The sequence below is a fragment of the Dipteris shenzhenensis genome, chromosome 11 (genome assembly GCF_047967505.1).
Source record: "Dipteris shenzhenensis isolate YYH24624 ecotype China chromosome 11, Dip_SZ_1.0, whole genome shotgun sequence".
Classification (NCBI taxonomy): Eukaryota; Viridiplantae; Streptophyta; class Polypodiopsida; order Gleicheniales; family Dipteridaceae; genus Dipteris; species Dipteris shenzhenensis.
The window spans coordinates 18,476,284-18,499,080 of record NC_141606.1 but is presented as its reverse complement, the minus strand read 5'-3'; the positions used below and the strand labels follow the sequence as shown (position 1 = coordinate 18,499,080).

The 22,797-nt window shown below is 43.8% G+C and overlaps 1 protein-coding gene across 3 annotated transcripts in view; it reads right to left on the bottom strand.

Annotated features, from left to right (window-relative positions):
- The window catches only part of LOC147896712 (mechanosensitive ion channel protein 2, chloroplastic-like), a 90,722-nt gene that overhangs the window by 49,715 nt on the left and 18,210 nt on the right, over positions 1-22,797 (bottom strand). For all 3 annotated transcript variants that reach the window (XM_087381434.1, XM_087381435.1, XM_087381436.1), the window contains 2 exons: positions 7,621-7,744; positions 7,407-7,501 (listed from right to left, as the gene is read on the bottom strand). In XM_087381434.1, coding sequence (XP_087237560.1) covers positions 7,407-7,501; positions 7,621-7,744 — 219 coding nt within the window. The remainder of the gene's footprint in view (positions 1-7,406; positions 7,502-7,620; positions 7,745-22,797) is intronic.

Genomic DNA, 22,797 nt, shown 5'->3' with positions numbered 1-22,797 from the left:
TAGGCACATTTCCCACATAATGCATTTAAGACCCATAGCCCTAGACTCATCTAGTCAGTGCCTTATCACCCTCATCAAGGACCTTGACATTAACCCCTTTGACCATTTACATGAAGCCCTTATAAATATAATACAAACATTGATCCTTTACAAAGGAAAATGTCGACTGACCCTTCCGAGGTCATGTTGCCTCAACTTGAGCGTAACATTCCTTCCCTCTTCAGGCATTAGTGTCCTTGGTGATAAAGTCTGGGAACACTCTCCGTAACTGGTATACGGATTCCCAGGTAGCTTCTGATAGAGGTAAACCATGCCATGCAACCAACACCGTGGGTATCTTCGGATTGCGTACTTGCATTGTTCCTTGGTCTAGGATTCTTGTTGGTTTTCGTCCTGCATTATCCTCTATCTCCTGAAACAAAACAACACCCTCGATTAGTGAGTCACCTGTATGCAAAAATTTCTTTAAACGAGAAACATGAAACACTGGGTGCACCTTACAACCCTGTGGTAATCTAATTTATAGGCCACCTTGCCTACTCTTTTTAAAATTAACCACGGCCCACAATATCGGGGTGATAACTTAGCACACTCTCCTGCAATCAAAGACTTAGAGTGCGAAGGAACTCTGAGAAAAACTTTTTCTCCTTTCTTAAATTCTCTAACAGATCTGTTTTCATCCGCATACGCCTTAGCTCTATCCACAACTTGGCGGAACTTAGCTCTCGCAAGTGCTAGCATCTCCCGCATCTGAACCACAAAGTTCGCGGCACTAGGCACTTTCTGAGGTACTCCAACTGTAGTTGGATTTACTGGTCTATAACCATAGTTCAGCTCAAACGGATTAAACCCTGTAGAGGAATGTTTTCTATCATTGTAGGCAAATTCTAACAATGGCAACCATTTGTCCCACGTATGTTGCCTCAATGAAACATATGCTCTAAGCATATCCTCTAAAATTTGGTTGATTCTTCTATCTGACCATCCGTTTGTGGATGATCCCCACTACTCATTCCCAACTCAGTCCTTAGTGTCTCAAACACTGCAGTCCAAAAATGACTGGTAAATTTGACATCCCCGTCCAACACTATGGATTTGGGTAATCCATGCAAACAAGATATATGTTTAATAAACAAATCCGCCACTTGCAGGACACGCACTAACAGACTCTCTAGTTGGAATGAAGTGAGCCATCTTGGTAAGATGATCAACTACCACAAGGATAGAATCATATCCACCTTGTGTTGTAGGCATACCTACAATAAAGTCCATGGAAATGCTCTCCCACCTACCTAGTGGTATTTCCAGTGGTTGTAAAAGTCCAGGTGGCTTCACCCGCTCTGCCTTACTTACCTGACACGAAAAACAACGTGTCACATATTCATGAACGAGATCATATGTTTTCTCGACTCCTGGATGTCCCACACATGGGCTATCATGGCATTGTTGAATGACTCGCCTGAGATCATTCTTATTAGGTACTACTACCTTGCCATTTCTTTTCAGCATACCATCTCTTATGGTATATCTTGCATAAGTTTGGCCTTTTCTGGATGCCAGGTCACCCTTTTTCCCGGGTTTAAATACATGAGCCTTAGGCCAAAGGCTCTGGACGAACTCGTTCACCTTTTGAGTTTCTCTAATCTCGGTCATTAGAGCACTTTCTAATACCGTGAAACTCATATTATGCATAATGCATGACAACGCATCAGCAACTTTATTATCCTTTCCTCTTTGATACCGAATCGTCAAGTTAAACTCTTGCATGAGTTCTGCCCACCTAGCTTGGCCGCCTCTCAAGTCAGGTTGTTTACAAAAATGTTTCAGAGTATCATGATCAACATCAACATGAAACTCTAATCCATATAAATAATGTCTCCATGTTTTCAAAGCATGGATAACAACATACAACTCTAATTCATGAGTTGGCCAATTTCGTTGAGAGGGAGAAAGCTTCTTGCTTTCAAAGGCTACTGGCCTTCCCTTTTGCAAGAGAGCTGCTCCTACCGCAATGCCACTTGCATCCTTTTCAAGGAAAAACGGTTTTTGGGGATCAACTATTTTTAACACCGGTCCTAAGACCACAGCTTGTTTTATGGTGTTAAAACTTTCATGTTGATTCTGTGCCCATATAAAAGGTACTTTATCTGAGGTCAGATCAGTCAATGGCGATACTATTTCGGAATATCCTTTGATATGCCTTCGATAAAATTGGACAAATCCCAAGAATGATCGCAAAGCAGTCAAACTCTGAAGGATAGGCCAAGTCAGTATCGCAGCCACTTTCTTTGGATCCATTTCTACCCCCCCTTAGGAGTAATAATGAATCCTAAATATTCAAGTCTTACCATACATAGTACAGTTTTCTTTTTATTTACATAAAGACTGGCTTTCCTCAAAGTATTGAATACTATTTTTAAGTGTTCGTAATACTCAGCAATATTTTTGTTGAACACAAGAATATCGTCAATAAAATGTACTAGAAACTTCCTGATATACGAACGTAGTAAATCGTTCATCAGCATGACGAATGTAGCTGGAGCATTGGTAAGTCCAAACCTACTTCTAAAAGCGGTTTTATGCACATCCTCGGCTCTAATACGGATCTGATAGTAGCCAAATTTAAGATCAATCTTACTGAAAATTACGGCCCCATGTAACGTATAATGTCCAAACCTGCTTCTAAAAGCGGTTTTATGCACATTCTCGGCTCTAATACGGATCTGATAGTAGCCAAATTTAAGATCTTACTGAAAATTACGGCCCCATGTAACGCATCTAGCAAATCATCAATCCGAGCCATCGGATACCTGTGCTTAATAGTGATATTATTCAATGCTCTGTAATCTATACAAAGGCAAAAAGTATCATCTTTCTTTTTTTTAAATATCACTGGCGAAGCAAAAGGTGAGAAACTGGGTTGAATCTATCCTAGTTTGAGGTATTGTTCCAATTGTCTTCGTACCTCCGCTTCTTCGGTAAAACTTAACCTATAGGCAGGTCTATTTACAGGTTCTGCCCCCGGGATTAGTTCAATCTTATGCTGAACATTCCGCTCTAGAGGTAACCCATAAGGTAACTCATCCCTAAAACAATAAGAGAACTCCTCTGCTATTTGATCAGCCAACTTGACCATCTCTCCATTTTGGGTAACATCAGTGCTAGTTGAAGGATCATCAATCGGCTCTACCGATGTTGTACAAAGAAACAAAAACTCTTCTTGAGCTTTTCGAACTTCCATTACGGAAACCAACGGTCCTTGAGGTATATCTTTTTCACCTCGTAAGACATACAGCACATCATTAATCTTGAATTGATAAATGTGCTTTTTCCAATCTATGGCTAGATTCTTTCTAGAATGCCAAGCCTTACCTAGGGCTATGTCTGCATGAGCAAGCTTTGTCATTTCAAAATCAAGCTTCTCAGCATAGTCCTGAATTCGAAGTTCCAACTGGGTAACCCTTTGGTCCCATACTTCAGTTGAACTTCCATCTACCATTCTGACTGTATATGCATAGTCAGATAGGCTAGTCTTTAATTTCAGCCTCTTTACAAGCTTGGAGTTAATTACACTGTACATTGACGCTGAGTCAAACAACACAATGACGTCATGATTGGCTACTTGCCCCTTCATCTTAATTAACTCTGTATCATTAAAGGGCTGTATACCCGTTGCTGCAGGCTTTGATAGGACATTATCAGGTGCATTGGTTACTAGCTTAGCAACAGACACACATAACAAAACAGGTTCTAACCTTTGAGAAGATCCCGCTAGCTAAATCTGCATCTGTTCTGCTCTGGGACTTTCCTCCATTTCCACGTCGCATTCTGAGATCACCATCTCAGCCATCCGACGATCCTTGTTTCGTGGACAATCTTTCCACTGATGAGGCTGAAGGCATCCAAAACACAAGCCTTCTCTCCTCACTTTTTCTCTTTGCTCTGGGTTCAAAGAAGACTTCGACCAAGCCCGGGCTGCCATTGGTGTTACTTTTCTTTTCACTCCAATGGTGGTACTTGGTTTAGGAGTCTCAATTGGCTTCGGCTACTTGGCTTGACCACTAGGCTGTGAGGCACTCCCTTTACTAATCCACTTCTTCTTAAACCCAATTTTCTTTGGGTACTCATACCGAGTCCCAACCTGCACAAACCCACTTGCTCTGTTCCCTTTAGCATCCTCATAGTTCAAGGCTATGGCAATTGCTTCATCTAGCGTGTTCGCATACTTAGCCCGAACTTCCATCTTGATCCGATCATTCAATCCAAAGATAAAATCTTTTACCGGGACTGACTGAGGTAGAGGTTCATAAACTTTCATTACACTTTCTCTGAACTTATTAGTGTATTCTACCACTGATAAATTTCTCTGACGAAGGTTTCGATACTGATCCCAAGCTCGGGATGCTTCGTTAGGAGGTAAGAAGTGTTTTCTAAATTCTGTTTTAAACTCCTCCCAAGTAGTAGATGCCACTCCATCTTTCTGTTGTTTTATCCACCACCTATCCGCTGCCTCATTAAACATATGGGTGGCCTTGCGGATTTTCTTCATATCATTCCTGATTTCACAAATGGTGAAGGCCTCGTCCCATTTGTGTAACCAGGTGTCTATGATATCAGAACTACGGTCAGACATCCGACCAAAATACTTTTCTAGCCTATAATTGGCACTATTAGGCACCTTAGCCCTCCTAAGCTCGATCGTATGAACACTGGATTCATGCTCCATTGGAGCTTTACCCTTCTCTTTACGAGATGGTCTAGCAGACATATTATGAACGATTTTTCTGAGCTCGGATTGCCCTACATTCGCTTGTAATTGTTGCGCTAAAATCTATTGCAAGGCATTCTCCAATAATGCAATTCTACCAGATAGTGTATGGCCATCTGGGCACGACACCTGGGGGGTTGGCCGGACTCTCGACTCTACGGGATCCACCCTAGAAGCTTCTTCTTCAACTTCCATTTGGGTCGATGGGTGGATGTTTTTTTTTTTAAATGAATAAAACACTGCCTAAAACTCTATTCACAAACTGCTTTTTCAATATCACAACCACAAAAGGTGTCTAAACAGGCGTAACCACCAACTGAAAATAGCTCAGAACCAAGATGAATATCTTTTCCCTATACTAGGGAAATATCTGCAATCTCAAATAACTCAAACACCGTGGGCAAATAAACTAGCATATACCCCAACAAAATTTAAAAGGCATAGAAAGCTCCCTGGTCATATTTCTGAGAAATCAACTAGTCCCTGTAAGCCACTCCCAATCTATATTTATGATTTGTCCTGCAAACACCTGCCTTTACGTTGGATTCAAGAGAAGATCAGCCGTTATAAACATATACCCAGGCTCCAGCCTCTCTCTTATTACTGCACACGAGGCTCCCAACAAACTAAGGTTGCTGCGTTGCTAAACAAATGAGTTGTGCAATGAAGCGATGAACAGCCATGTGGGCATAGCATCCGTCAACCACACGATCACGAACGAGTTCACCAACCACATGCAAACTAACACTATAAACTCTTGCATCCACTCAATCTCTATGATCTGATAGGTTCCCCACAGGTCTCTTGACCTGAAACAGGTAACTCTGAGACACTTGATTTTTTTTAAACGCAATCCCCTGATTACTCTTAGCCGTCAATCATGACATCAACAAAATGAACGGACTTGTCGACGAAGGGCTAACTCCATCCTTTAGCGCAAGATTGCAAAGGTCTGCACCTTTCAACGTTTGCTCAAGCTTAAGGTGGATAACAATAGAGAGCTGCTTTTTCAGACGCACACTACGCAGGCGTCATGCGAATTTGAGGTAGCAATACCAACCACCTGATACAATTCACCCATCGCACCTTCCTTTAAAGCGGGCAAACCTTTCACGTCCGTCTTTTCCTGCTTGCATCCGTGGATATTACGATCATCTGCCTTTCAGGATAATCTCGACATCACCACTCTAGCTTCCCGACATAGGTGCCTTCATCTATCGCCATATCACAAATTTAATTCGTCGTTCAAACCTTCCGAACCAATATTTGCATACCCGTTTTCCATGAGCGTTCTAATTTGCTTGAGCTCAGAAGTTGGAGAACATTCACACGTTCATACACAGAGAGCTCGCTAACCATACCTTCATGACCTGACGCTCTGATACCAAATGTTAAAGTCACTAACGTACAACCTGTTCAATTCTCCCTAGTTAACGATCAATCATAGGGCAGGCACTCAATTTTCCTCCTAGCCAATTCTCGGTGATAGAAAACTCTCAGAACAGCAACCCTACGTGAAGGCTCCAGCTTGCATATTCCACCAAGCCCCAATTCCCTAGATGGATCTAGTATGCCACATGTCTTCATTCCAGGGTACCTCTTAAATGCATATTTACTACCCCTCTCTTGGGATATCAATTTATTCACTTGCCCCTAGGCACATTTCCCACTTAATGCATTTAAGACCCATAGCCTTAGACCCATCTAGTCAGTGCCTTATCACCCTCATCAAGGACGTTGACATTAACCCCTTTGACCATTTACATGAAACCCAAATAAATATAATACAAACATTGATCCTTTACAAAGGAAAATGTCGACTGACCCTTCCGAGGTCATGTTGCCTCAACTTGAGCGTAACATATTGACAATTCTACGCCAGCATGGCGGCACAAGCTTTTAATCAAGCGCTCAAATTGCATAGGTCTATTTCTGTACAATGCATGATGACTCTGAAAGTCTGAATAAATGACAACGAACACTTGCCTGCTACAATCTGCAAAAACCTTGAAATTCACAAAATCCATCTTTATTACATAGTACAAGGGCTCCACTGTCTGGGTTATCTAGAGCTCATAGATATTGCTAGAGATGAAATCAAAGACTTCTCACAAAGGGCTGTAAAAATAGAATTCATTTACGGAACTCTAAGCTGGTAAACATAAGCAAGCCTAAGATTTAATCCTGACAAACAGCTGAAAAATACCAATTTCCTAGGGCTTTTATTACGATCACGTTTTCTTGAAATTGAGAACAGCTAGCAAAATTGGTAGCAGAAGAGTTGGTTTATCTCAAAAAGCTTCTAGACAAAAACTTATTGAAAAAGTGAAATAAAATAATAATTGGAACATTGTCCACATTGTATATCACAAACTCTCCCAAAAGCCTTCATCCTTAAAAGAAAGAGGTCAATTATAAGCTGCAAATTACAAAAAACTCTAAAGGGATAGTGCAAAAAAAGACGATAATTGCACTTTGCACAATAAAAAGAGTGAAAAAAACCACTCTGCATTCTACTAGTAAACTGAACTTTCAGATTATACCAGCTTCTGAGACCCCCTTGTTCAAATTTGCAACAAAGGCCTGCAAGTAAAAGCATTATACAATTGAGCATGTACTCAAAGCTCGTAAGACATACCTGCATACCATGATTACTCCAATCCATAATAGCAAGGGCCGCAAGTATGATGCCATTATGTGATGAGTCTGACTTTCCTCCCAATGTTGATCCTCCTATAAAAGCCATACAAGATATCACCAAAAAATTTCCCCCATTCCTTATGAGAAACAAACAAGAACAGGTTTCCCTTGAATTTGCAAAAAACATTCATTGCCAACGGGATGTAACCTACTCGAAATATGATCTTGCAAATCATACGAAGCAATGGCCCTAAGCCCCATATAGCAAAAATAATAAGCCCTGCAGCAGGACCACATTGAAGAAATAGACGGCTCTCTTGCATTTGCTTAAATAATCTGCACAAAATTTCCCTTCCATTAGACTTTGTTACCCAAATGTCCAAGTATTTAGTCTAAGGAAAAACAGCTAGAACAACGATTAAAGAGGAACTCCAAATAAGAACCAATGCACCTAAGCCCAACAAAACAAATATTCATGTTATTATTTCCCTATAATTAATCAACCTTTCAGTAAGACAAGAAGAAAGAAAGAGATTCGCTACATATATGATACATTTCTGACATTGTGGAATATCATCACTACCAACTAACTTGAATGGTTGCTGAGCTTGCATTTTATAATTTAATGAATTGACATAATCAATGCATGAAATCCTCGGTAATTGACAGCAGATGTATATATATTGCTCCAATCATTGTTATAACAATAACCTTCAACCAATCCAAGAACAATGTCCTTCAGTTTCTATATTACATAATATGATTGCCTTCCTTGGTCCGCTTAAATTGTTTCTTGAAATAATCACAATTTCAACTAAAGACCACGACATAATTCTCTGGATATATTATCCACCATAGATTCCTCAGGTATCTGTACATGGACTCTTTTAATCAAGTTCGATATAATTGCAAGTCCATGCTTTCTCCTTATTTTGGCTCGCCATTACTCATTCTGTTAGTAGTAACAAAATGAACAGATGAAACACTACTATCAAGGTCAACTTTCAACCACCAGACCTCGTGTCTATATTCTGATCTTGATATCAATGGCCATGATATATTGTCAGGCACTCTATAAAAGGTAAGGGTCAATATTGGAGAAGAACAAGATACTATAAGAGGGAGTAAGGACCTAAATTTACAAATTCTGGCTGTTTAAAAATCAGCAGCTCAGAGCATGAGTGCTGACTATCAACTTGTTATGTGATGCTCTCCAGCATTTAGCATTACCTTCCATTTGAAAATGTATTCCACCTACACTTCCCTAAAAAACTCGGTGTTGGAAACCCATAATATGCTAGATATGTAGAGGATGTGACTATCCACTCATGGGTTCCACGATTGAGAATATTGTTGCCCTCATTACTGGGTGTTTAATTGTGGAATGCTAGCTTTAGGGACAGAGAGAGGTATTGTGGTCATGCATAAAAGACATCACATCATGGATACTCATGGTTGTACTAACCACTATCTTTACTCTTTAAGTTCGGGGCCTGGCAATCACCAGAATACCACTTTGTGCAACTGCAAGTCTCTCAATAAAGAAGGCATACATTTTGGTCTCAACTAAGGGCTATGATGAGGCTATGGGGCTGTCCATGGCTGAGGCTAACCATAGAGGATATCAAGGAACTGATCCCATGACAGGATAGTGCATGCAGAGGTGAGGGGTGCTGCAGGCTGTATGGGCTGCTGGTGCTGCTGTACCGGCTACTGGGCTGTTGCAGATGCTACTGCTGAAGCTATGGCTGAGGGAGCTGAGTCCCTAGCTGCTGCAGCGCTAGCTCGATCTCATAGTGATCGCATAGAGTGCAGATGCGAGCCTCTCTGGGTATGCCCTCTGCCCAACCACTCTCAAATGGAGGCAGTGTGATGAAACATGAAACTGTCCGATCGATATCCTCAAGGAGTGGGGGAGGTGGATCTGTGTAAATCCTGGCAGATCGATGAAGCCCTTTGCTGAAATCTGCAGGCAGAGGTCATTGTAGAAGCTGAGCTTGACAAGGAGCTCCCAAGGTGCCAACCAAGTCCAAAATGTGTGTAGCTGTAGGAGATGCTCTCAAATGACCCGGTTCACCTCATGATATGTAAGCGAGACGGAGCGTGCCTCGATACCATACTGGAAGGGAGCGAACTTGTCTATGTGGAGTCCGAAGATCTCAAACAATCTGCACGTGCGTGCATACCATCACCTCTGATCGCCCTCTTCTGCCAGTGCCATGGATAAGAACAAGGTGCTAGTGCCATGGATGAGAACAAGGCCAATCAAGGAAGCCTAGAGCACTTCGCCTTAAGATGCCCCGTGTACTACGAGATTCGAGGTCACTATCACTGCCTCTTCACGAATCGTCTCGGACCCCTATGAAGTCTCCTCTCCTACCCAGTTCAGAGATGCTTGGCAGCATTCATTCATGAGGCCATCTGACATAGGCAGTCATTGCTCCAGACAAGTAAGCGAGATCAGGGTACATAGCTAGGCTCCTCTTAGAGCATGATTGCTGAGTTTTTCCAGCCAGATAGCACCGCTTAGCAAGACTTACAGAGATGACAGACATAAGGGCATAGCTAGAGATACGACATACTTGCCAGCGGACTGAGGCACATATCATATTAGGGGACCTTCCCTCCATAATTGCTAGACTGGAGGAGACATGACCCACAAGGGCGACAGTGGCACTTGTTCACCTTAGGGCCATAGCCCGGACACCATAGCGAGCCGCGCATGCCACCAGCCGCTAGCGCTCCATCACATGTTTTATGCCACCACAACAGCCTTGCGCAGCGGTGCCCCTTCTCAGGATTGAGAAAAGTTAGTCTCAATGGCTTCACCCTAGAGCTTTTATTGCTTTCTATCTTGTTCACGATCATCTCATCAAATGATAGCGCGGAACAAAATCCATCCCAATCACATGAAACAACAAGAATTTACTTACAACTGGGTCATAGAATTTTGTGAGGCGAGCACAAACTATCAACGTCGAAGGTCCTTACAGGAACCCTCTGCTCCAGCGATAGCTTAGACGCCTGCGTGTCCCGCTCCTACGCTCTACGACAAGCTTGCGTAGGCCAGAGCCAATCGATGCATAGGCCAGTCGTTCGTCATCACCACGTAGCACCAACACAGTCAGCCCATCGATTTGGCGCTCACCTTCCCTCCATAATTGCTAGACTGGAGGAGACACGACCCACAGGGGCGACAGTGGCGCTTGTTCGCCTTAGGGCCATAGCCCGGACACCATAGCGAGCCGCGCATGCCGCCAGCCGCTAGCGCTCCATCACATGTTTTATGCCACCACAACAGCCTTGCGCAGTGGTGCCCCTTCTCAGGATTGATTCCTCGCCTTCAGAGAGCTTTTCTTCTTTTTGCGTATTGTGTATTGGTGCTGTTGTGATCATAATTATGGGCTTTTCTTTTTGTACTCATCATGGGTGTTGATACCTGCTTGCAGCTCCATCCCTCAGATCATTGTATCAGATTTCTCTTCGTCTCATAGACCTTTTGTTCTTCTGAAGACTTTTAATAAACTCTCTCTCTCTCTCTCCTCCGCCCCCCCCCCCAAACCGCCTCTGTAGCCAAAGTTACTTGGGAAGTGCAGAAGAAGTTTAGAATTTGTGGACTTATCATCTGTTTCTTCATGTAAGTAGGGTTTGATTGTATGCTAATCATCTTATAGATCATGTCATGTCTTCTATGCATGTGGTGTTTTCCTCTCTGTCTCTCTCTCTGGCTCTTCCTCCCTGCCTCCCTCTCCCTCTCCCTCTCTTTCTAAACATACACCAAGCATTTATGTATTGGCATGAGCCCTTCTAGATGTAAAATTGGCTTAGCCTAAAAGCCCAGCAAGCAAGAAATGAATCAACCCCAGAAGATGAAAGCTTTCTATGGTGGCCAAAAAAAGAATATGTAGCGATCGACACTAGTGACCATATATATTTCTTTCGTGGAACTTAGGGTTTCACAAGCATAGGTATGCCTCTTTGAAAGGCAACATCAGCATCAAGCTTGCCCATCAAGGTTATTTTTGCTATAAGATGATCATACATAATCCATCAGTTCGAGATCCCCCCCAATTCCAACATCCACAATGGATTTGTGTAAGTATTTGCGATGGGCATCTGCAGCCCATGGCATGGCTGCCATGCAGCACATTGCAGCCCACAGACAGGTACAGCAGCAATATGTATCGGACAGGCCAGCAGCAGCCAGTAGGACCCAGAATATGTCAGGCCCAGAACAGTGATAAGGATCTGCCCGAGCCTTTCATAGGCTCAGATCCAGTCTGTAAACCCACAGACTAATCTATGAAAACGGCAGTTACAGACTAGTCTGTGAGATGGCAGTTATAGGAACCTTCAGGGCTATAAAAGGAGGCCGCTCCCCTCATTATGTCCATCATTAGATTCAGCTCCAGCAAGAAGGTCACACTCGTTACCCTATGGTGCAAGAGCCATACTGTCTAATGCGGTAGAGCTAACCGGAAACACCGCATCAATCTGTAGTGGGGATGCCCGAACTCAGCCAGGACTATCTGACGTGGGACTGAGGGCTTATCATGACAGAGCGTGAGAATCTGAAGCCTCTCAACTCGAGCCCACTGTCCCCCGATGGGTCTGGACCCCCCCAACAAGGCTGCCATACATACCTACTGGTCGAACCAAAGGTCAAAGAGAAGGGTTTTGGTCTAGGGGTCTTGGACGTGAGAATGAAAGCACTATCTCACGAGTCTGGCTATTGCAGCGTACCCCCTACTCAGTCGGGCCTGTAATGTTGGTTGCATCGTGAAGATTGAGCTAGAGAAAAGCACCCCCAAGTTTGTGTACGATGCAACCACCTCCACCGACAACCTTTTAGGGTGGGTGAAATGGTCTCTGTGCATGAATGCCTGGGACATGTTGAAATTCATGACCTTGGTTTTGCCAAGATTGACCTTCAAATCATGTCTCACAAAACGTATGGAGTGCATCTAAGTGTCGATGGGGACCCTCTACTGGGAAGAGAGTAAGACCACATCATCTAAACAAGATTAGTGATAACGGACAATCTTGTTTGACCCCAATGGTGCTCATGATCTCCTCTGTCTATCCTACACCTGTCTGAACCTGACGTAAGACTCTCTTATAAAGTGCCGTGACTGTCCAGGTGATCTCCTGATCGTATCCCAACTCCTGTAGACGTTTGATGAGTCCGACCCTCGGCACTATGTCAAACGCCTTGCAGAAATCCACCAAAGTAACAATAGACTCTCTGTCTCCGTGCCTTGGTCTCCTCGATGGAGTGCCGAGTTTTGATGTCCGTGAGAGGGGATGGGGCTCAACGCTCAAGGAACCTCTGCCTGAAGTTATTACATTTGCTACTAAACAAAACATTTAGTAGCTCCTCCTCGTTCTGTTCTGAAGAACAAAAGCCTACTTCTTCTGGTGAACCAAACAACAATACTCGTGTATGATCTCTGTCTCACTTGAAAGCTAATGCTTAGTTTTGAGTCGGAGTTGCCAACCCAAAGCATTACACTAGTCGTTGTACCAACTATTGCAGAATACTGAGCTAAGCCGCGAGGGGGGTGTAGATCGAGTGGGCGTGTGAAAAAGTGTGTAGGACCGGCTCATGGGGAGAGTGTGTGATCAGAGCGGCTCGATCCTCTAGGAGCGGTAGGCAATCAATGTCCCTTAGTAAATCAGAGAGACATGAGGAGTATTCGGATTTTAGTTCGTGATCAAAGTGGATGTCATGGTAAGTAGTGTGTGGGGATGGTGTCATAGTGTGTGACGTAGGTGATGATGTGGATATATTAAAAATAGATAGATGTGGTCTACTTCTGGGGGTGGAGGTTTGTCATGGTATATGATGTAGGCGATGGTGTAAACATACTAAAAAACTATTAGGTGTGGTCTGCCCCTATCGGTGGTGGTGAGACGGAGAAGTTAGTAATATGTGAAGTGAGGGCACGAGATCCCATTTAGATAGTCAACTACGCTGAAACCCCCCCCCCCATGTGGGAAGTAAGTGAACCCACCTGAGGAGGGCCAGCGATCCAGGATATTATAGATAATAAGGTCATGTATCCTACCCACGTCTAGTCATGCATGTCCCTAAGATGTGACTGGGGCCCGTCTGTCTGCGGAGACTCAAGACATCTCAGCTCGCTTGTCTGCAGAGACTAGGGCCCATCTGTTTGACTTGGGCCCGTCTATCTACGGAGACTCGAAACATCCCAGCCACGTCTATATCAATAGCTGGTAATAAGATAGAATCATCACGAAAATCCAAAAGTGATACTTGGCGTGTACCTTTTCTCGTGTTGAAGTCTCCAACAAGGACTTCTCTACGGCTTAAAAAGTCCATGATGTCCCGGTAGTGCCACGTACAATGAGGTCATAGCCTCCTCTCGTAGTTCTGCGGCAAAATGTGAAGCCTCAGGGGAGAAATAGCAAACTGCAATGAAGAGGTCCTCTCGTAGAGCCGTCGAATCCGAACCCATAAGAACCTAGCGTATATGTCTCCTCCCTCGATGGGAGACCGTCTTAATGAGGGATGATCGAAGTTCTACTGCCACTCCTCCCGATCCTCGAGCACCACCTCTCTCCTGGGTCCCATCCGGATATGGCGCATCCCACGTGTATCCACTAACTATTGGATAAAGGGCGCTTTGAACTCTGGTGTCTCTGTGTCAAAGCTATATCTCGACCTGAGTAAGACTTCGACAAATTCCCTGTATCTAACCATAAAGTACCATTGCAGTCCAAACACTGCAGCTCACGGTCTTGGTGCTCTGAGTCTCATAGACCTCGCTTCCCTAGGTAGGGGGCCAACCAGATGTCCGTCTGGGACCTATCAAAAGCCACCCCTCTCGAACTAACTACCCATTTCGCCTCCTTGCCGGCCACATCCCACTGCTGTATAAGGTAATGCCTCTCTTCCACCTGTAAGGGTGCAAGGTTCTCATCTAAGTATATCTTTGGGTAGGCATGCAAGGTGGATCGTCTACGTAGTGCTGCCAAGCGGGCCTGGGAGTCTCTAAAGCGAATGATGAGATGTTGCTCTCATTTGGGGTTCCGTCATATGCGCCAAGCCTTGTTGATCCCATGCTCTTGAACTCCCAGGGTGGAAGTCACGAAGCCAATCGCATCATCCATAGGAGTTACGTACTCCTATGGAATGTTACATACTCTGACATTGAGAGCCTTACAGGCCCTCTGCTCTGCTACTCCAAGATGGTGGCTGAAATGGTAGCCTTTGCAAGCTCCCATTTCGTGACATCCACCCACCTAGAAGTCTCTGCAAGGGCTAACTGCATGGTAGCTGTACGGCCTCAACTCCTGGCCCACTACACGGGGCCTGCCACCTCCTTACGGAGCTGTAATATCTCCAGGCCTAGGCTGTGGATGAGACGGTCCTGCTCTGCCTATCATGTGCCTATCATGTGCAAAGGCGGTGTACATCTAGAAGAACATGGTCCCAAGAGTCTGATGGGACTGTGTGACCATGGAGCATGTGAAAGGGTGCCTGGCTGAGAGGTAAGGGTGAGAGAAAAGAAGTAGCAAATATTGGTGGGACATGTGAGTCGACTAACAGGAGCTCCCCCCGATCCCGATAGTGACGATGATGATGATGTTGTAACGTCAGGTGCTGCCCCTGGTACCGTCAGGTACATCCAAGGTAGTGTAGAGGATGGTGGTGATGCGGAAGAGGAGAGTGATGCTGAAGATGATGATGTGGAAGCTGATATAGAGGCTGCGTGGAGTTTGAAGCTATTTGGACAGAAGCTTTGTTAGTTGCTTTCTGTGTGGCAGTGCTATCGATCTGTAGGCCATTGCAGTCGCTGTGTTTGCACACATCCTTGATCATGAGTTGCTTCTGTTGCTTCTCCTCATTCTTGAGTCTCTCTTTCTCCTTATCCCCTTTCTCCATTGTCCATTTTCCAATTTCCTTTCCCTTTTCTTGTTTGTTGGAAAGTATCCTTGTTGAACTTTATGGAGGGTGGGAGGGCATATAGCCCTTCCTGCCTTTCATTGTCTAAGAGGGAACAACCTGGCAACCTGATGGCTGAAGGGGGCTCCTGCCCACAAAAGACCAGCAGCCCACAGAGAGAAATTTCTTATCTGCAACTTGCTTTGTCTTTGACATTTCTCTCTGTAATTTTCTGGAGCAGATTTCTAGGCAGATTTGGCGCCCCTTTCAAAGATTCGGATTCAAATTTGCAGGAACTTTCTGACCTTTGTTCTTGGGGCAGATTTCTGTGTAAAGTTGGCTTCTCTTTTCTCAGCATACCTGTGACATTTGGAGCAAACTTTGAGGCAGATTTGGTGCCCTCTTTCCTGGGATTCAAATTCGAATTGGAGGGTATCTTCCTGGAGCAGGTTTCTGTGCAACTTTGGCCGCTGTGTCATGATTTGCTACTGCCGCTGTGTCACGATTTGCTAGAGAGGTTGTCATTTCTTATTTCCTTTACGGTCCTGTAGGTCCAAGGTTGGCTGGAGTGGCTGCTGAGGCGGGTCCTGGATCACAAGGCAGTCCTGCGAGGGACCTAGGAGGTAGGTGGGGACTAGGTGCAGTCCCGCAACTAAGTGTTGAGGTAAGGAAGTCTTGGAGCAGCCCCCAGCGACTGTGTAGGCTGAGGCACGATAGGTAGGAGAGGTTATGGCGAGACTAAGGCTAAGGGTAAGGCAAGGCGCAAGCTATGGCTCAGGCTATGGCGGGTGAACAGCAACGTGGACAGCAGCTTGGAAGTGGCAGCTGAACAGCGGAGGGCAAGGCGCGGAGATGGCGTGGAGATAGCAAGGGAGCAGCAGCGTGGAGATGCGAGGGAGCAGCAGCTTGGAGGCGTGGAGATGGCGTGGAGACAAATATGCCACGGGAGAGCAATGGTCTATGGGACAGCAAAAAGACCCATCTAGTACATCTGCTTAGGGAGGAAAAATGGCACCTCCCAGGGACTGCAAAAAAAGCAACTCCAGTTATTTAGAGTGCCTACATAGTAGACTATAAAAAACATAATCAGCCATACATCAGTTTAGAAGAAAAAGAAAGAAAGAAAGATGTATTAACATCCGCAGGAGGCCTCATGGGCCTATGAGACAAAGTTTATCACCAAAAGGTAACTCATACAAGTCACTAAGGGCTGAAGCAAAGGGCTCACTAAGGCCCTTGCTGAAAGCTAAAGTGCTAAGCTAGTGAACAAAATAGTAGAGTAGCAAAATATCACAAGAGTATCAGGTGCTCAAAGCTAACGCTCCTAGTACATGCCCATGTTCCATATATCCAAGTGACCTGGTGGCTCTCCGATGAGATGTGAGGAGCTCTCGTATCTGTGTCTGTCGAGCTGTCTCTCGATGTAGTGGAGGGCGTGGTCTCCTCGATCTTTGTATCCGATCGGCTATGTCAAGGGTGACGCCTGATCTCTGGCTATCACCTTTGAGGAGGGTTGAAATAGACCAGAACTCGATCATGCGTGCTCTAGTCCCTCTCCCTGTCGCATGTGGAGTGTGTGTCTCTCGTCTCGCAGCATCGTGGCGGAGACTCCCATTGATAATCCATGATGCTCTCATATCAAGATCCTCTCTGTCAGCCTCACCGGCAACTAACTCAAATGTAAAGATGTAACAAGTGTCTGTGCTCTGTCGATCTCGGTGACCTATGGCATCAAACTCAGCTGCTCTCTGCTTTGTCGCATCAGTATATCTCTCTGTCGCTGCATCTCAATCAAATAGAGCCAACACAGACCGAATCGGGAAAATGGATCAGTCCTGTAAGTGGACCAAATCCATGCCCCTCCTGAAAGAGACAGTGAGGGTCTCATAGTAGACTGGGCAGACACATAGAAAGTGCTCCTCTGTCTCCATCTCCGCCATCTGGTAGTGTGCAGATCCTATGCTCTCTAGGTATGCCTACAGCTCTCCCTGCCTCAATCCTCAGCTGATGTGATGAGACTCGCAACTGACCGATGGCGATCCTCAATGCATGTGAGACTCTCCTATCCTCGAGGTACTGAGGTCTGATGACAAGACCATGCTCCGAGACCCTCAAGAAGTGGTCATGGTAGAGTTGGATCTTGGTGGGGAGCTCCTCTCCCCCCAAGCCCTAGATGTATGGAGCTGGAGGAGGTCCAATCGTATGATACGGCTCATCTCGTGGGATCATCTCGAAAGGGGGGAAGTCTATCCATTTGAATGCCATGACTACCAAACCATGCGGATACTCGTGCGTACCATGTTGTATCAGCATTGCTCTCTGCTAGTCGCCTGGAAGACTTCAATGCTAGCCTTGGTAATCTCCACTAGGGTAAGGCCCAAACTCTATGGAGGAAAGTCACTGTCTGAAAGATGGCATCAACTTGGAGAGGGGTCATGGTGAACTCTGTCTGTATAATCTGATGGGGGACTGAGAGCTTGCTTTGAATCATCCTAGATCCCATAATCACCTGTAGCCTCTCAAATCTCTTCCACTCTGTCGCTGAAATATCACTCCCCTAGAAAGGTGCTCCAAAAATGGGAGTCGGTCTCACCAGTGTGTCAAAAAGCGAACACGAGGATCCTAGAAGTGTGCCTAGAAGCACCGCCTCTCTAGTCGGGCCAAAGCACCCCGTCATGCGAGTCGTGCCGTACCTGCATAAATCATCGTGAAACCTAGTCAGGTGAACACTACCCCCAAATATGTGTAAGACTGCACTAGCTCCACTAGCTCGTCTTAGTATGTGAAGCTATGGCAATGGGACACTGCTTGCCGGTGTTGATGATCATAACCTTGGTTTCCCAAGGTTAATTATCAAGTCTCTCTCTCTCTCTGCAGAACATCTCCAAAGCCTCTAGATGTATCTGCAATCCCTCTGCTGAGGATGATATAAGGACTATGTCATCTGCGTACAGCAGTATCTGCACCATCAGGTCAGCCAAAAGTGAACCCTCTCCACCTACACGATCTACAAAGGAAGTGATCTCATCGATATAGAGCCCAAAGAGAGTCGTTGAGAGGGGGCAGTCTTGTTTCACTCTAATAGTGCTCTCAACCCAGTCTCATAGACCTCCTGGGGCACGTACCCTCCCTCTAACGGACTCATATAGACTCATGACCTTGGGAGATGCAACCTCCTAATCGGGTGAGAATGTGGGACTGTATCAAATGTCTTACGAAAGTCTACGAAGCAAGTGTAGGCTTTCTGATGCCTCAACTTCGCCTCGTCAATGATAGCCCTGAAGGTGTAACAGAGGGTTACTTTTTACTTAGGCTAAAAGTTAGTAAAAAGGCCTTTATTGGCTTGTAAGTGTTTTCTTCTTTTTTTAGGGGATACCATAAGTTGCCACGTGGCATCCTAGGAGGTAATCCCATAAGCAATACTGCTTTGTACAGTAGCCTTGGGCCATACCTATATAAGGGCTCTAGTTGTACCTGGCTACAAATTCTACTAAACTTAGTAGTGTTTACTGTTAGTTAGAAGCAGTCTTGTTGCATTGGTATCAGAGCACTTTTCGTGGGAATTTGTGGGAAATTCTTTGTCCAATCACTTTGAAATTTGGAGCATCTACTCTTGAGCCTAGGGCCTACCTCTCTGTAAAAATTCAGCACCAGAAGTGCTCTCTGTTGTGAGATGCCACATGGCACGCTCTGAGAAACCCTGATTTTCGAAGTGCTCAGCTTCTTACATCAGTGGAAAGCCCTTGCTTCCTTGATCATTCCTATGTGTGAGATTCCTAAAAGGATGGAGGATTGAGTCAACATTGAGGGTTTTTTCTCTCTGGCGCAAGAATGTGAAGAAATTAACGATCTGCTATTTGCATGCACCAAACTAAGTCGTTCTTGGCTTGATCTGTTCGCACTAATCACATAAGGCTGCTCCCTAAGTCTGGTGGTGATTCGAAACTGTTTGGAGAAGTTATGAGCAAATTCGACTAGTTGGCTTGGAAGAACTACTGCGGATTTCAAAGGTACACTTCCATTTTGGGTCAGCTTTGGGGCATATGGTCACCTAGCTCCATGAATGCAATTGACAAAGTGTGATAGTGATCTGGTTTTTTGTTATTGAGAATTTCAAAAATTCAGTGCAACAGCTAACGCAGAATTGCTATTTGCCAAAGGTTCTAGCAATTTTTAGCCATCCAAGTGTAATGTTATGAAATTCTACTCCTGATTGGCCCTTTGGTTCAGTCTTAGCAGAAAAATCGCCTAAACAAGTGGGAAATTTCAAGTTTTCTCTCAGAAATTTGACCTGCGAAATTAGGGCAAAACTAGCGTTTGGGGCTTTTGGTACTGGTTATTGATCACGGCTTAAGACAGCGCATTTACTCTAGATTCAAGTCATTGAAGATGCCTGTAAAGAGGTCTACTGGTCAAGCTAGTAAGAAACCAATGGGTATCCTTGATTCCATCTCAGAAAAGGAACCATCTAATGATCAAACTATAGTTTCTGAGCCCAATGATCCTCATGTTGGCAATGTTCAAGGGGATTTAGCAACAACTCCTCTTCAGAAATTCCATGAATATAAGTTGCTACCAGCAGACCTTAGGGCAGCAATGACATTCTAGCAATATATACAAACAGTTAAATCTATTGAACCAAAAGGACCTGTTCATCAAGACAAAGATATGAAAGACAAGATTATACTTCCTAAGTTCAAAGGTGATTCTACCTCTCGTGAGGAATTGGAGGCATGTCTCAGCAAGATGGATGATTACTTCCTTCTATATCCAAAGGGTGATCAAGGTAAAATCAGATTTGTTGTTCTTCATCTGGAAGATTATGCCCACTCTTGGTGGAGGCATCTACAGCAAGAAGAGTTAACTTTTAATGCTTGGGATGAATTCAAGGCTGAAATGCTTAAAACTTTTATATCTTTAGATGTTGCAACTCAAAAACCCAATTCTCTTAGAGAGGCCATGCAGTTGGCAAAGCTTTATGAACCCAAATACAGTGGGAAGGAGAAGACTTTGGGTATTGGTCACTTTGGAACTAAGCCTATGGTCAAAGGGGTTTCCAATGATGAAAGCAAACTTCCTGCACCTTCTACAACTTCTTCAATTTCTAGATTCCCCACAGTGTATGGCAGTGGCATGGGACAACCTAAGGCTTACAAGGCTACAGATGTAAAGTCATCCTTTAAACCCACTCCAAAGAATGATATGAGTGATAAAAGAAACAAGTTGGTCAAGCAATTATTGATGACAAGAAGAATAAGAATTTGTGCTACCTTTGTGGTGAGAAGTGGACCCCTCAACATAGGAATGTGTGCAAAGCAAAAACAGGAGCAAAGTTGAGCTTGATGCTAGAGATTGATGAGGATTTATCTCCTAATACATTTGCAGCAGAATCTGAATTTCATGAATATCAGAACTGTGTGAATGAAGGCCTTGATGATGATGAGGATCATAGTTCCAAAAAGGGGACCACCTTTTCCTTTGATCCAGGTGGGTTATCCATGTTTGACACCATGCTTATGAATGATAATTTACCAAGGTGCTCAAATAGATCTAGACAATGGAACATTGAAGCTATTGAAGGTTATGAGGATGAGATCATAAATTCTCATGGAAATGATACTGTTGATGATGATGAAGTGTATTGGGATACACAATCAGTTGTGTATAGCATATCTCTTGATGTTTTTATGGGTATGGGCTGCAAGGGCTCTCAAACCCTTAAGTTAAAAGGAACAATCAATAACAAACCAGTCCACATTTTGGTTGACAGTGGAAGCACTCATAACTTCATTAATGCAAAGACACTTCAAACAGTGAAGTTATGCCCATCCACTTTGGATCATGGGATCAAAGTTGAGGTGGCATAACTTCCCACAGTAATGGTCAGCATTCCCACAGTAAGCGATATTGTCAGGCTGCTCAAGTGCAACTTTCTCAAGACTATACTTTTCATGGAGATCTATTTGTCTTGGAAATGGGACCTATTGACATTGTCCTTGGTTGACACTGATAGGTGTTTCTCTACACCGACCGATATAATTAACAACACCGACCGATGTTTAAAGACACCGGTTGGTGTTGCTAATCTTATATAAACCAGCACCGCACTCGTACTATTCACAAAATCTGAGATTCCTAGAATACTGTGGAGTCTTGGGAAAGACAAGAAGCATAAGAAAGAGGATAAACAAAGCTACAAAGGAAATTGTAAGTTTTGTTAGTCCTTCTAAGTTAAAAAAAGTATCTAGTGCCAGTGGTGGGCTCACTTTTGCTGGTTGGAATTTACTCACACTTAGATACTACTTGGAAAATTAGCATTTACATACTATTAGGTGAAGAGTAAGTTAGTTGCATGTGACATTGTATTTAGGTATATAAGTTGTAACTTGTCTAGATTCTAGACTCTTTGGAAAGACTTGTCACTTAGGACTAGGGAAAAAGTTTGTTATTGCATGGCTTGGAATTTTAGTTTAGTTACATAACTTAATATTTCATTCTAGATGTAAGAAATATATTAGATAGATACTAGCAAAGTCTAGAAAAGTGGTATAGGAGAGATTAGTGCATGAAATGGTTTACTTTTGGAATAGTTTATGTTTGTGTGTATGATTTTCTTACTTTTAGCATATGTATTTATTTATAAGCATGTAACTATAGCTTGTAATTATACCTAAAGAAAAAGTCAATGAGCCGGTTGGAGGTTTGCTGAAGCCAACCTGTAACAACTCGTTCCTTAATGAATAATATTATACCATGTGCCAGATGGAGGTTCGCTTAGGCCCCAACCTGGAACATCTCGTATGTGGTTAAAATTGATACTATATATTATTGAAACTCTACAAACTAGTATTTAAGAATGATGGGGAAATATATGGCTTTGAGCCAGTTGTAGGCTTGCTTATGCCACTCATTTGCATCTCGCTCGAAATCTAGCCAGTTGTGGAGCTCGCAATTGCCGACTCATAGCAACTCGCAAAATTATGTCACGTACGTGTGAAGAGATAGTGGTATACATAGGTTCACTATCCTTATGTTTTATAGATTATTAGGTGAAACAAATTAGATATTAATATATTACATACGTTTTAATTTGTAGCCTTTATTAGAACTCAAACTCCATAGTACATATATACATAGAAAAAAATAATATTGAGGATTGAGGGTATTAGGCTAACAATTTCTCCTAGCTTAAAAAGTAGTAGTAAAATTGTTTATAACTAATTGTGTAAGTAATGCTAGCTACTGCACCAGTGTGTGTAAATTACTGACATCCATCAATAGAGCGGATGATCATGGTGCAAATAGATGCTTACTCAAGAGAGAGAAGAATGTGGGAATTTAAGGTGATTTGCCATCCCACGCCTATTTCAACAGGTAGATTACCACGTTCACAATCATCCAATTACACAGGGAAAGGGCAAGACAATTGGATGATTTCTCTTTTGAGAGGCCTAGCAAGCTTACAAGGAATTTACTATAC